Source organism: Peromyscus maniculatus, chromosome 9, assembly GCF_049852395.1.
Source record: "Peromyscus maniculatus bairdii isolate BWxNUB_F1_BW_parent chromosome 9, HU_Pman_BW_mat_3.1, whole genome shotgun sequence".
Taxonomy (NCBI): Eukaryota; Metazoa; Chordata; class Mammalia; order Rodentia; family Cricetidae; genus Peromyscus; species Peromyscus maniculatus.
This window is the reverse complement of record NC_134860.1, coordinates 68414679-68428648: the sequence shown is the minus strand read 5'-3', so window position 1 is coordinate 68428648 and position 13970 is coordinate 68414679. Positions and strand designations below refer to the sequence as shown.

Sequence of the window (13970 nt, the reverse complement as noted above, 5' to 3'; positions counted from 1 at the left end):
CAGCTCCAAGACACACCCCCAATGGCCAGCTTCCTCCAACTACGCTCTACCTCCCAAGCCTCCAGCACCTCCCAGTAGGGCTATTGAATTATGAATCCATCAACATATTTACCTATTATTAATGAAGTCAGACTCTTTATGTTCCAATTTCAAAAATCCCTATCAGCTGACAAACTTTTTTTAGCAGCTCTGGCTGTCCTGGAATACATTTTGTAGACCAGGCTGGCCTCGAACTCACAGAGATCTGCCTGCCTCTGCCTCCCAAGTGCTGAGATGAAAGGTGTGCACTACTGCTCAGCTAAACCTTTTTTTTAAAAAAAAAAAAAAAAAAATGAACCTTTGGCTTTGGTGGGAGGGAGTGTCGTTTCATATTAAAACCGTAATACCATGATATCACCCAACCTTTGACACTCTTGAGGCTGCTCGCTCACTATTGTGGGCCCCTTTTTCAGGTTCTGTCCTTGCTGCCCCAGTTCAGTGAGGTGACTGAGACACCCCACTGTGGCTCTTGAAAATAATTTTAACCATGGTTTCCAACTTTGTAGATGTTTTCAGCCAAACAAAGACAGCTTGTGCTGGCAGTAGGCTCACTAGCCTTTCAAGGTTGTGAGAGAACACTGCTCACTATACAAAGACGTTTGGTACTGTGGAGCAAAGAAATGGCCTCCTCAGAATTCAACTCAAATCAGTTTCTGACTCTACCTTTGATTTTGTTGAATGTCCCTTTGAAAACTCATGATGACATTTAACTATCACTGGAACAGCATTGGGAAATGGGGAGCCATAAGAGGTGATGAAGTCACCAAGACTCCACTCTCAGATTCATGCTGTTACCAAGGGTAGAACCTAAGAGCCCACAATAGTGAGCTAGTAGACCCAAGAGGGTGTCAAAGATTGGATGATACGGTTTTAATATGAATGAGCCCCCCCAAAGATTCGTTTGTTTTTTTTTTAAAGTTTGTCAGCTCATAGGGTTTTTTTGGTATTAGATAATAAGGGCTCTGACTCCATTTATAATAGGTTAAGTATGTTAATGGATTCATAATATCATAAAAGGGAGCTCTCTCTCTCTCTCTCTCTCTCTCTCTCTCTCTCTGTGTGTGTGTGTGTGTGTGTGTGTGTGTGTGTGTGTGTGTGTGTGTGTGTTCGGTTTCTGGCTCTCCCTGTCTTATCTCATGTGTTGGATGTGATGTCTTTCACTGGGTTAAGATGGAGCAAGCAGACTCTCACCAGACACTGCCCTTCAGTTTTGGACATTCAGCCTCCAAAATTGCGAGAAGTAAATTGATTTCCCTTGCAAATTGCCCAGCTGCAGGCATTGAGCTAAGTAGACTAAGATAATATCAACTTCCCTTTTGGGGATCCACATAGCTAGTATCTTAGTGGTTTGTGTTTCTGTAGAAGAGTGTCTGGACTGAAGGGGAGTGGTTTATTTTGGCTTACAGTTCTGGGGTTCTATGGGGGTCCATTGAGGCAGATAATGGGGGTAAAGTCGACCTGTGAATAGAGGCATACATGTAAGAGAAACCAAGAGACACCAGGCTTGCTTTATGAAGTCGAAAAAAAACTACACCACTTGAGAAACTAAGAGTGTATTGATGGGCTATTCGACTAGCCATATTAGAAATCAGATTTCTCTGTTTAATTTTTTATATTACATCTAGTGTTTGGGGTGCACTCATGCTGCAGCACACATGTGGAGGCCAGAAGACAGCTTGTGAGAGTCACTTCTCTCCTTCTTCCACGTGGGCCCAGCCTTGGCATCTGTTAGGCTTAGGTGTAAGTGGCCTTACCCACTGAGCCATCTCACCAATCCAGAAATCAAATTGGAAGATGAGTTTTTATGGGGACAAATCATATCTAAGCTACAGCAGCAAGACATTTGGGTCACTGGCAGGGCTGGCTCTTTTTTTTTTTCATGATTTTCTGGGTTCTAATCAGGATGAAGAGGGAAGCTGGAAAGACGGAGAGCGACAAGAACCAATGGGATAACTGTAGTCCAGCAGCTGGCAGGCTTGAGACCCAGGAAGACCACGTGCTTCTGTTGGCATCTGAAGGCAGGAGAAAGCTGATACCCCAGTTTGAAGGCTGTTAAACAAGAGATTTTTTTTTTTGTTTGTTTTGTTTTTTGGTTTTTTCGAGACAGGGTTTCTCTGTGTAGCTTTGCGCCTTTCCTGGAGCTCACTTGGTAGACCAGGCTGGCCTCAAACTCACAGAGATCCACCTGGCTCTGCCTCCCGAGTGCTGGGATTAAAGGCGTGCGCCACCACCGCCCAGCTGAGAACATTTTTAGTTGGGGGAAATTCAGCCTTTATGTTCTGTTCAGACCTTTAATAGAGTGGGTAAGCTGGGCTGAATTAGGGTAGGGCATTCTGGCTTACCATATCTCCTCCTCCTCCTCCTCCTCCTCCTTCCTCTTCTTTTCTTCTTCCTCTTCCTCCTCTTCTTTTTCTCCTCTTCCTCCCTCTCTTCCTCCTCCTCTTGGTGAAAAGGTTTTTAAAATGTGTTGCATTTATTTATGTGTGCATGTGGATGGGCACCTGTCATGGTAGGCATGTAAAGGTCAGAGAACAACTTTCGGGAGTCTGTCATGTCCTCTGGACGAGCAGCCAGTGCTTTTAGCCTTGCATCATTGACACCTCCCCCATTTTATGTATATGGGTGTATACCACGTGTGTGCAGTTTCCAGGAAGACTAGAAGTGCCAGAAGAGGGTGTCTGTCATGTCCTCTGGACGAGCAGCCAGTGCTTTTAGCCATGAGCTGTCTCTCCAGCTCTGATTCCACCTTTTGGGTTCTGGTGGTTGAACTTGGGTCATCAGTCTTGGCTGTAGTAGTTGCCTTTACCAGATGAGTCAGCTTCCTGGCCCCAAATAGGTTTTCTGTTGTAGAATATTATTTTAAGCTGTGTTACATTTGTTTATGCTGTGGAACATTTGTTGAATGATGCAAAGATGTGCTGCATTCTTTGATGTTGCATTTGTTTAACTCTGTGAAGCTGTGTTACTGTGATTGTCTAAAACACCTGATGATCTAATAAAGAGCTGACTGGCCAATAGGAGGAAGGAGAAAGGATAGGTGGGGCTGGCAGGCAGAGAGAACAAAAGAAGAAAATCTGGGAGAAAAAGAACGAGAGAACAAGGAGAGGAGGATGCTAGGGGCCAGCCACACAGCCAGCCACAGAGTAAGAGTGAAAGTAAAATATACAGAAGAAAAGGGAAAAGCCCAGAGGCAAAAGGTAGATAGAATAATTTAAGAAAAGTGGCAAGAAACAAGCCAAACTAAGGCTGGGCATTCATAAGAAAGAAGAAGCCTCTGTGTGGGATTTATTTGGAAGCTGGGTGGTGGGACCCCAAAAAGAGAAAAAACAACAACAGTTTTCTTTATTTTAGAGACAGAGTCTTGTTGTATAACCCATACTGGGCTTGAACTGGAGATCCCCTCATCCCCCATGTGTAAGGACTGCAGTTATGTGGCACCACACACCCCCTTGCTGGTCCAGTCAAATCTCTTGCCCAGTTTTGGATTTTGTTGTTGTCTGTTAATGCTTTGTATTTTTTATTCTTTTGTATGGACTTATATTTGCTAACACCTTTTATGTGGGAGCTTTGGGGACTAGGTTATGGGTGTGTTTCTCCTGGAAAGATTTGTATTTACTTCTGCCTAAGGTGTTGAAGTCCTATGTCTACTTTACATGGAATCTCCCTGTTCTTTCTGGGCCAGAGGGGTAATGTAATTCCCTGTGCTCAGTCTTGCTGTGGCTTTGTGATTTTATTTTCTGAAGAACAACAGTAAAGTCAGAATCCATGGTTCTTACGGGCCACATTATTTGAAGCCATGAATGTTTAGGAAAAGCTGTACCATGTATACTTATGGACCCATTTTCATCCCTAGGTTCTAGAGCCTGATGGAGTTATGACTTTTCTGAGTTAAAAAATATTTATCAGCTGTCATTTAATTCAAAATACTTTATTTCAGACAATATGTGTGTGCTGTTTTGACAAGTCAGTCACTGCATATATATATTATGTTTTACATATTTTTCATCGTAGAATGACTGCTGTAAATTATATTCTTACCTCAAGCACCCCCCTACCCTCTCTGTGGGCATGCACCTGGAAAGACAGTGTGTGCGTTGTAAGAGTTTTTTGGGGGGGAGGTGCTGGGGATTGTAGCCAGGGCCTTGCATACACTAGACAAGTGCTGTATTTGTGTGTGCCTTTTAAAAATTGCTACCCTGAACATGACGCATTAGTTAGCAACTTTAGTGCCCCAACAGTGAATATAAACCGCAAGAGATAATGTTTAGCTCTGGAAAGAATCTTAACAAATGCTGATGGTTCCAAATGTTTCCCATCTTTATCTCCAATCAACACTAAGATTGTGTGGGTTTTTCTTTTGGGGAAACAGTACTCAACCGTGTACGGGTTACTTGCGAGCACTGTACTGGAGCCATCTACTCTTGGTTCAACACCGAAAAGCCAAGGAACCCAATCTACATCCTTTGTAATGAAAGCTGCTTGTTTGGGGTACAATCCGGTGTGCTCAAAGAACTGCTGTTGTCACACTTCATCTGGAAGACTCCGAATCCTTTCCCTAAGCAACTGTGCATTGAGTGGATCGTTCATGAAAGCTTTGGTTAGTATTCCAAACAGGATAGGGAGCTGCGACTTCATTAGGATTGGAGAACAGTTTGTCCCCCCCCCCCCACTGTGGTGGCTTTGGTGAGCCCCTCAGTCCTGCACAAGGCAAGCGCTCTACCACTGAGCTACAGCCCTGTATCAAGCTTTGTTATTTACCACCTACCACTTACAGCCCTTTAAGCTGGGAGGACAGAGCAGGTTCACTGTCAACAGGAACATACTAACTAAACTTGTTTACAGGAGCAGCCCACTGAAAGGGATTCAAGACCACCCACGCCCCCAACACACTGTAAAACTACCCCCATAACTTCTAGCACCCGTTTGAGATCAACCTCCACACAGCTAAGGCCGCTTGAAAGGGCAAGCCAATGAGGTGGTGAAGCCTTAGGAGCGGCATGTTGCCTGGCCAATGGGCTGAGCTTCTGGGCCAGGGAGACCCGGAAATCTGGACTTGGGGCACGTGGCTCATTTTAAGTGGTGGCGGGTCCGGGTGGTGAAGGTGGTGGTCTTCCAAGGCATCGTGCTTCGGGGGCCCTGACGACTCGAGGCCAGGTGAGAGGCCAGAGTCAGATGTGGACAGCCAGGAGGGTCAGGGCGCCCTGGTGCATGCGGCTTGATGGGCTTTGGCTCCAGCTCCTGGTGGTGCGCAGGGCGCTCCCGGCCAGGGCCCGCCCCTTGGCTTAGCTCCTACCCCACGCCCCTCCCCCATGAGCACGAGGTGGTGTGGGTGGCGGGGGGCAGGGCGGGCTAGAATTCGTTATTCCAGGCCGAGTGTGTGGGAGGAACGCAGTGCCTGGAATAGGAGGGTCGCAAGGTGGCTCGAGGAGGACGGGCCCTCGCTCGGGGTTCAGTGGCACCAGACCTAAAAAGAAGTCTAGGCAAGGCGCAGCGGGCCACAGCCCAGCTGGTGGAAAGGTATCTTGCTCTTGGGGACCCCGGGTGGGGATTCACTTTGAAGGACTTGGCCTCGGGTTGGGTTTGAGGCCTAGTGCTCCATCCAGCCCAAAGGGCCCACGTGGAGAAGCAGAGACGATAGGCCTGGTCCAGAATCCATCACTGGCCAGTGTGCGAGAGCCAACCCAGTGAGGAAACCCACCTGAAGGAAGGACCTTCTGGAAGAGGAGGAATACAAATCCTTGTATGTGTTCATAGGAAGGTAAAAAGGATCCCAGAGGTCTGTATTATAGCACCACTTCCTATATACCAGTTAGACAACCGACTTTCAGATTCTTAGGTAAGGCTAGGGTGGTGTGGCAAAAAATGCAAGCTACTAAGGAGCGGTTTTAGCAGACAAAGGGCAGGACTGTTGTAGTCGTTGATAATGGAAGGCCTTGTAGCTTTTATAGTACCAGAGGCACTATTTCAGCTCAAAGGATTTTGGAAACTCTTAAAAGCTACTTCCATCTGGACCAGCACTGAGGAGTAGAGTGTCTTGTCTTCTTTCTACATGTGGCTGGATTTCTCTGTAGCTAATAGTGCAGGCAGGTTTTCAAAAGCTCAGAAAAGGTTCCTGAGGTTGGAGTGTAGCTCAGTGGTCTAATGAATGCTTAACGTGCATAAGGCCTTGGGTTTGATCCCCAGGACAGGAAGGAAAAAAGAAAGGAAGGGGAAAAAATTCTTCAAGGATCAGGGACAGGTCAGGACAATGAAAGAAGCCCTTACAGAGTGAGTCTTGAAGTCTGTAAGTTATAAAATGATTTTGAAGAGGCCTGATAGGTTTGAGATAGGTTCAGGGGCTCATCCCTCCTTAGTTGGGGAGGGAAGGAATTAAATGGAGCCTGTGAGAGTCAGCAGGTAGTATGAGCTCAAAGCAGGAAGGTTTTGTTCCCTGGAGACCTCAGTCCTGCTGGTGTTTGAAAAAACTGGATAAAGATTCAGAAAAGCAACTAAACCCAACAGAGTAGAGTAGAATGCAATTATAGAGGAGACCTCAGTCCTGCTGGTGTTTGAAAAAAAACTGGATAAAGATTCAGAAAAGCAACTAAACCCAACAGAGTAGAGTAGAATGCAATTATAGATTGGGTGGTGGTGGGAGCTGACATAGGAGAAAAACAAAGCAAAAATCATACATATTTGTTGACAATAATTTTATGGTATAGAGGTATTAACCACAACCAAAATCATCCCTATACATAAAAAAATGTTCTTTTCTGCAATAGGTGGTTAATTGGTGGACAGTTTCCAGAGAGGCTGTTGAGATAGACAAACTCAAGGAAGGCTTTAGTTAGTGGGAGGTGCTTAGAATGTTCTTAGCTCAAATAGGAGCCTTAATGAGACATGGGAACTTACTCCTGTAATCCCAGCACACAGGAAGATGGCAAGTTCAAGGCCTGTCTGAGCTACACAGCAAGACCCTTTCTTAAAAATAAGAGGTGGTGGCACATGCCTGTTTTCCCAGCACTTGGGGGCATGAGGCAGGAGGATTGTCAAGCATTCAAGGGCAGGAGAGCTACACAGCAAGACCCTGCCTCTAAAGAAAATTTGTTTTTGTTTTTTGAGACAGGGTTTCTCTCTATAGCCCTCAATGTCCTGGAACTCACTGTAGACCAGGCTGACCCCAGAACTCACAGAGATCTGCCTGCCTCTGCCTCCCGAGTGCTGGGATTAAAGGCGTGCATCACTCACTCACTCACTCACTCACTCACTCACTCACTCACTGCCTCCCGGTGGAAAAAAAAATTTAATTTAAAAAAGAAACCTTTGAAGTGAATCTGTTACAGGAGACTGGTGCTGTCACTAATCTGACTTCGTTTGGAGCAAAGGAAAGGCAAGCAGTGAGAATTTATTTTTTTTAAGTTTTTTGAGGATATTATACCTATGTGTTATGATTGTACTCATTCCTTCCCCCAAATTCTTCCCAGAACTACCCCCTTCCCTACCTACCCAACCTGTGTTCTGTTTTCTTTTTTTAAAAACACCCATCAAATCCAATTTGTGCGACCCATGTACTCCTGGATGTGTGGCCTTTTCCTGGAGCATGGTCGGTTTACTAGAGGCTACAATGCTGAAGAAAAGTGACCCCTCCCCACCCCACCCCCAGCTATCAATTGCCAGTAGCTCTTTGGCTAGGGATGGGACTCCGTGCCCACTCACCCTCCATGCTGGGAGCTGATATGGCTTGAACAGTAACTACTTTCTAATTGCATGTAAGTTCCACTGCACAAGATGAAAGCCATGCCTGGCACCATTTGTCGGGCCAAGAACATGTGACTAGACAGATCCTAGGCCGTAGGGTAGATTCTTGTTGCTGTCATTCTGCTTAATGGACATAGAATTGAACAGACTCCTAATGACTTATTACACCCATGGATTAATACATCTCTCAACTCTCATCAGAAAAGCTTCTATTTACAATAGATGGTGTACCTTTAATCCTTTGAAAATGCTGGCAGGTAATTAATCAGAAGAGAATCAACAGTCATTTCTACAGTCTCTTGATGGATCCTGTCCGGCCATTGTTCAGGGGGCCCACCCCTGTCCATCCATCTCAGTGTGTTCGGATGCCAGGCTGTTGGCCACAAGCTCCTAGACCTATGGACTCAGCCTGGGGTAGGGCAGGACCTACAGGCAGAGGCCTTGTGTTTAGAAAGCCAGAGGAATCCAGCCCACAGCTCCAGCCAGTACAAAAGGTAAGACCACTTCAGAGGGCTTAGGAAACTAGGATGCTTCTATAAAATCAAGGGCTGTTATTTTTGTTTTGTTTGTTTTTGACAAGTAGTTGCATCTTGAGGTCGTGCAATTCAAGTCCTAGAGAAAGTGCCTGAAAATAAGCACTAGATGGACTTGGGTGCCTCAGGCTGGTTCCTAGCTTCAGTCCTCTGTCCTCTCATTTCTTCATATTTTCTTCATCCTTTCATATATAGTTGAGTTTAAACACAACCGACTGCTGCTTCTGAGTGTTCAGATTCTACTCTGATTAGCTTTGTAGTGTTGGCAACCACTCTTCCCTCTGAGGTAATAATTGTTCAGTTTCCTCCTTTCAAAAATCCCTTGCCAAAAATTCCTTGACGATGAAGAGGATCCTCAACGTTGCTGCTGTAGTGTGAGCAAGTTTAATCTCCCAATTGTATGATGATTTTAAGAACAATGTTCATCTATAATTAATATGTCAAGGATAAGGAATGCATATAGATAATGGAGTTAGGATTATTCTAAGAAGAGTTGGAAGGATTAGGTACAAGGTTTTATAAGAAGGCCAACAGCAATATTGTATGTTTAGTCAGATGAAATGCTTTGCTCTGTATGTGGCCTTTATTCACCTAGCAGTTCTAACTGGCGTAAGAGCAAACTTTGAGGACTACCACAGCAGTGCAGCTGTAGGTTTCAGTGGATATTGTTTAAGAGAAGAAAAAACACGAAATGGGACGACTGAGGATGAAGCGCAGTCAGGAGAGTGCTTGCCTAGCACGAATGGCACTAGGATTTGATCCCCAACACCTCGTGATCCAGGTGTGGGTGCACAAATCTGTAATCCTAGCACTGTGGAGATGGAGAAAGGAGAGTCAGAAATTCAGTATTTATCTTTGATTGTATGGCAGGTTTGAGACTAGCTTATTAAAAAAAAAAAAGCAAAAAAAAAAAAAAAAAAAACCCTAAACTTCTGATATCCTTCAATGATCTTCCTTTTTTTTCTTAAAGCTGATGAACCAATGTTCTTGTTCCCCTTTACCTTGGCTATCTAGGAAATAGACTTGGGAAAGGGCTGGGGAGAAGACTCAGTGGGTAGGGTGCTTGCTGTGTTACCATAAGGAGTTGGAATCTCCATCACCCATGGGAAAGCTGGGCACAGTGGCACAGTTACATGTCACCCATGTCTGTAATCCCGTGACTCCTACAGGGATCTGGGAAGTGGAGATGGGAGAATCCACAGAAGCTCCCAGATGAGCTAGCCTGCTGTAGGCACCAGCAAACAAACAAGAGACTGGTCTCAAGGTGGAAGACCAGGGCCCGTCCTTGAGGTTGTCCTCCACCTTGCATATATACCCACTGTGGACACATATGCACAGTCACACTAATGCATAAGCAAAGATAGAAAATATTTTAAAATTTAAAAATTAAATAAATTTAAATTTCACAATAAAACCACCCAACCAAACAAACAAACCAGGGCTGAAGAGATGGCTCAGCAGTTCAGAGCATTTGCTGCTCTTCTGTTCCCATGCTGGGTCATGGCAGTCTGCAGTGTCAGTAATGGGGGGTCTGATGCCCTCTGCTGACCTCCACGGGCACCAAGCATGCACATAGTATACATACATACATACATACATACAGGCAAAGCCAGTCATATGTGTAAATTAAAAATAAAACTTAAATAAAGAAGTAACTGGGGTGGTTACTTAATCCTAGCACTTAAGGAGGCAGAGGCAGGTGGATTTCTGTGAGTTTAAGACCAGCCCAGTTTACATAGCTCCAGGTCAGCAAGGGCTGCATAGTGTGACCATACCTCAAATAAGTAAATAAAAATTAAAAATGTGGAAAAACAGACAACTATTTTGTAGCATTTTGTTATACTGTCCACCATTGAGTTGTTTTTGTTTGTTTTTACTGTTGTTATTGAGACAGGCTTTCTCTGTTTAGCCTTGGCTGTCCTTTGAACTCACTGTGTAGCCCAGGCTGGCCTGAAACTCACAAATCCATCTGCCCCTGCCTTCTGAGTGCTCTGTGCCACCAAGCCCAGCCAAATTCATAAGCTTCTTTGAGAATGTGTTTCTTATTTTCTGTGTATGGGTGTTTTCTCTGCACGTCTGTCTGCACCACATGCGTGCCTGGTGCTAGCTGAGGCGGAGATGGCATTGGGTCTCCTGCTGCCTCCTCGGTGCTGGGAATTGGACCCTGATCTTCTTGAAGAGCAGCCAGTGCTCCTAACTGCACAGCCATCTCTCCAGCCCCTTAAATTCATAGTTTTTAACCCAACTACATTTATTTTAAAGTCTACTAAGAGGTGGTAATAAGTATTGAAAAGTTTTATGAAGAATTTTATCCATTGTTTGAAACTTTTTTTTTATACTTGCATTTATGTTGTGTGTGTGTGTGTGTGTGTGTGTGTGTGTGTGTGTGTGTGTGTGTGTTGAGTGTGCACATGTACACATGACACAGCGTGGACAACTCCTCTCCTTCCACACGTGGGGCCCAAGAGTCACACTGAGGTTCTCAGCTTGGCAGTAGGCATTTAATTCACTGGGCCTTCTCACCAGCTGGTATTTCTGATTTTTATAGCATTGATAGGATTTGAAGAAGGTGATTTTTGTTTAGAAAGCCATTGTTTCCAAATCCATTTCTTAGGATAACCTTGATAATTACCTTTCCCTAGGAGTCTGTGGGTTTGGTGTCCATGTTCCGTGGCATGGGCCTTGATACAGCCCTCCGGACCCCTTCAAAACGAGAAGCGCCTTCTTTAGGTATGTGGGAGTCAACTGGAAAGGTGGGGAGGCATGTGTAGTCGCTTTGTTTTTGTGCTGTGGAGGCCTGTGTGGCTTGGGTCTTATGTCCACGTGGTTTGTCTTCAGAAACCTAACTGTACAACATGCTCAGCTCACAGTAACAGCTGAGGTTTGGCTCTTGCAGGCAGAGGTGTTTTAGGTCGAGGCTTGTCTGCTAACATGGCCCGCAAAGACAGAGAAGAACCGCGTTCCTCTTTGCCTGATCCTTCGATACTGGCAGCTGGGGACAGCAAGCTGGCAGAGGCTTCAGTTGGTTGGAGTAGGTAGGTAAAGTCACTTTGTCCTGTAACCTCAAGTGTAGGATGCAAAGAGAAGCTCTGGGACAGGTGTGTTACCATTCAGACGAGCATTTCCAAGCTGGGTGTCCATGGTGGCTGTCTCCCAGGGATAGTTGGTGGCTGCTCACCCAGGAAGTCACTGGGGAGGGAGAATAGTTCCCACTGGGCACCTCACAACTTCTTTTGACTCCTCAGAAGGTCCCCTGATGGTAACATATGAGTCACATTCCCCTCAATTCTGCCTAGGAAGATGGCTTTGAGAGGGCATACCAAGAGTGGCTAGTGATTGAGTCATCATTTTAAGAGAATTCTAAGGCTGAGCTTGGGCCCCTTTGGGTGTCCCCTTCAAGAAAAGAATGGTAGCAGTGGTTACAAAGAGCAGCTTCCTTGGGAGTGCGTGTACCATGTCACCGACATGGTTACCCAAGGGACCTTGGAAACAATTTTGTGGAGGCTATTCATGTCTCCGATCTCAGTGCTGTGCCCAATCTAGGCTCCAGCAGGTATGTGTGGTGCCTTTGGGAAGCTGTAGGGCCATGGCCAGGGTTCACACTGACCAGGTCATCCTGTCCATCCACACCAAACTGCAGATTAAGAAACATGTCATTGAGGCCCTGTAGAGCCAAGTTCAAGTTCCCTGGCCACCAGATGACCCATTACCTCAAGGAAGATCCATGCTTCACTAAGTTTAATGCACATGAATTTGAAGACATGATAGCTGAGAAGCGGCTTGTCGTTGATGGCTGTGGGGTTAAATAGACCCCAGTAATGATCCCCTGAATCAAGTGGTGGGCCTTGCACTCCTGGGGGCTTCCCGTGTTGTCCTGCACTCCACCAAATCATTTCAGTAATGAATTTCACAGCCAGTTTTTTTTTTTTTTTTTTTTTTTTTTTTTTTTTTTTGGTTTTTCGAGACAGGGTTTCTCTGTGTAGCTTTGCGCCTTTCCTGGAGCTCACTTGGTAGCCCAGGCTGGCCTCGAACTCACAGAGATCCGCCTGCCTCTGCCTCCCGAGTGCTGGGATTAAAGGCGTGCGCCACCAACGCCCGGCGTCAGTTTTATTTTTTTATTATTAAATTTTTTATTTATTTTATATACCAATCACTGTTTCCCCTCCCTCCTCTCCTCCTGTTCCCCCTTCCTCCTTTCTACCCCCCCAACCCACTCCTCAGAAAAGGTAAGGCTTCCCATGGAAGTCAACAAAGTGTGGCATATCAAGTTGAGGCAGGACCAAGCTCCTGTATCAAGGCTGTGTGAGGCATCCCACCATAGGGAATAGATTCCAAAAAGCCAGCTCATGTGCCAGGAACAGATCCTGGTCCCACTGCTAGAGGCCCCACAAACAGACCAAGCTACACAACTGTCACCCACATGCAGAGGGCCTAGGTCAGACCCGTGTAGGCTCCCTAGCTGTTGATCTAGAGTCCCTGAGCTCCACAAGCTTGGGTCAGCTGCCTCTGTGGGTTTCCCTGTCATGATCTCGACCTACCTTGCTCCTCTCTCTCTTCCCTCTATTTGACTGGACTTCCAGAGCTCTGCCCAGTGCTTGGCTGTGGACCTTCACAGCTGCTCCCATCAGTTACTAGATGAAGGTTCTACAATGACAATCGGGGTGGTCACTAATCTGATTACAGGAGAAGGCCAGTTCAGGCATCCTCTCCACTATTACTAGGAGTCTTAGCTGGGGTCATGCTTCAGGATTCCTGAGAGTTTCCCTGGCACCAGGTTTCTCCCTAACCCTGTAATGGACCCCTCTATCAAGATATCTCTTTCGTTGCTCTCCCTCTCCGTCCCTCCCCCAACTCAACCATCCGATCCTTCATTTCCTACCCCCTCCTCTCTACACTCTCCACCCCCAGTTTACCTAGGAGAGCTCATCTATTTCCCCTTTCCAGGGTGATCCATGCATCCCTTTTAGGGTCCTCCTTTACCTAGTTTCTCTAGGTCTATGGAATGTAGCCTGGTTATCCTTTGCTTTATATCTATTATCCACTTATGAGTGAGTACATACCATGTTTGTCTTTCTGGGCCTGGGTTACCTCACTTAGGGTGATTTCTTCTAGTTCTATCCATTTGCCTGCAAATTTCATGTTATTGTATTACTCCATTGTGTATATGTATCACATTTTCTTTATCTATTCTTTGATTGAGGGGCATCTAGGTTGTTTCCAGGTTCTGACTATTATGAATAATGCTGCTATGAACATAGTTGAGCATGTGTCCTTGTGGTATGATTGAACATTGTTTGGTATATGCCCAAAAGTGCTATTCCTGGGTCTTGAGGAAGACCGATTCCCAAATTTTCTAAGAAACCGCCATACTGATTACCAAAGTGGCTGTACCCGTTTGCCCTCCCACCAACAGTGGAGGAGTGTTCTTCTTGCTCTGCATCCTCTCCAACATAAGCTGTCATTGGTGTTTTTGATCATAGCCATTCTGACAGGTGTAAGATGGTATCTCAGAGTTGTTTTGATTTGCATTTCACTGATGCCTAAGGATGTTGAACAGTTCCTTAGATGTCTTTTGGCTATTTGAGATTCTTCCATTGAGAATTCTCTGTTTAGCTCTGTAGCCCATTTTTTAATTGGATTGTTCGTTATTTTGATGTCCAG

The 13970-nt window shown here is 45.5% G+C and overlaps 1 protein-coding gene and 1 pseudogene across 3 annotated transcripts in view; both read left to right on the top strand.

Annotated features, from left to right (window-relative positions):
* Nucleotides 1-5003: 5003 nt before the first annotated feature.
* Piwil2 (piwi like RNA-mediated gene silencing 2) overlaps nucleotides 5004-13970 on the top strand; it is a 70591-nt gene continuing 61624 nt past the window's right edge. The window contains exons 1-5 of one of the 3 annotated variants that reach the window (XM_042285113.2): nucleotides 5358-5556; nucleotides 5643-5815; nucleotides 8034-8270; nucleotides 10952-11039; nucleotides 11206-11344. In XM_042285113.2, the coding sequence (XP_042141047.2) occupies nucleotides 8079-8270; nucleotides 10952-11039; nucleotides 11206-11344 (419 nt within the window). In that variant the 5' untranslated portion in view covers nucleotides 5358-5556; nucleotides 5643-5815; nucleotides 8034-8078. The other 2 variants (XM_016007493.3, XM_006989097.4) reach the window with 2 other exon arrangements.
* Nucleotides 11716-11804, top strand: LOC121832458 (small nucleolar RNA SNORA70; annotated as a pseudogene).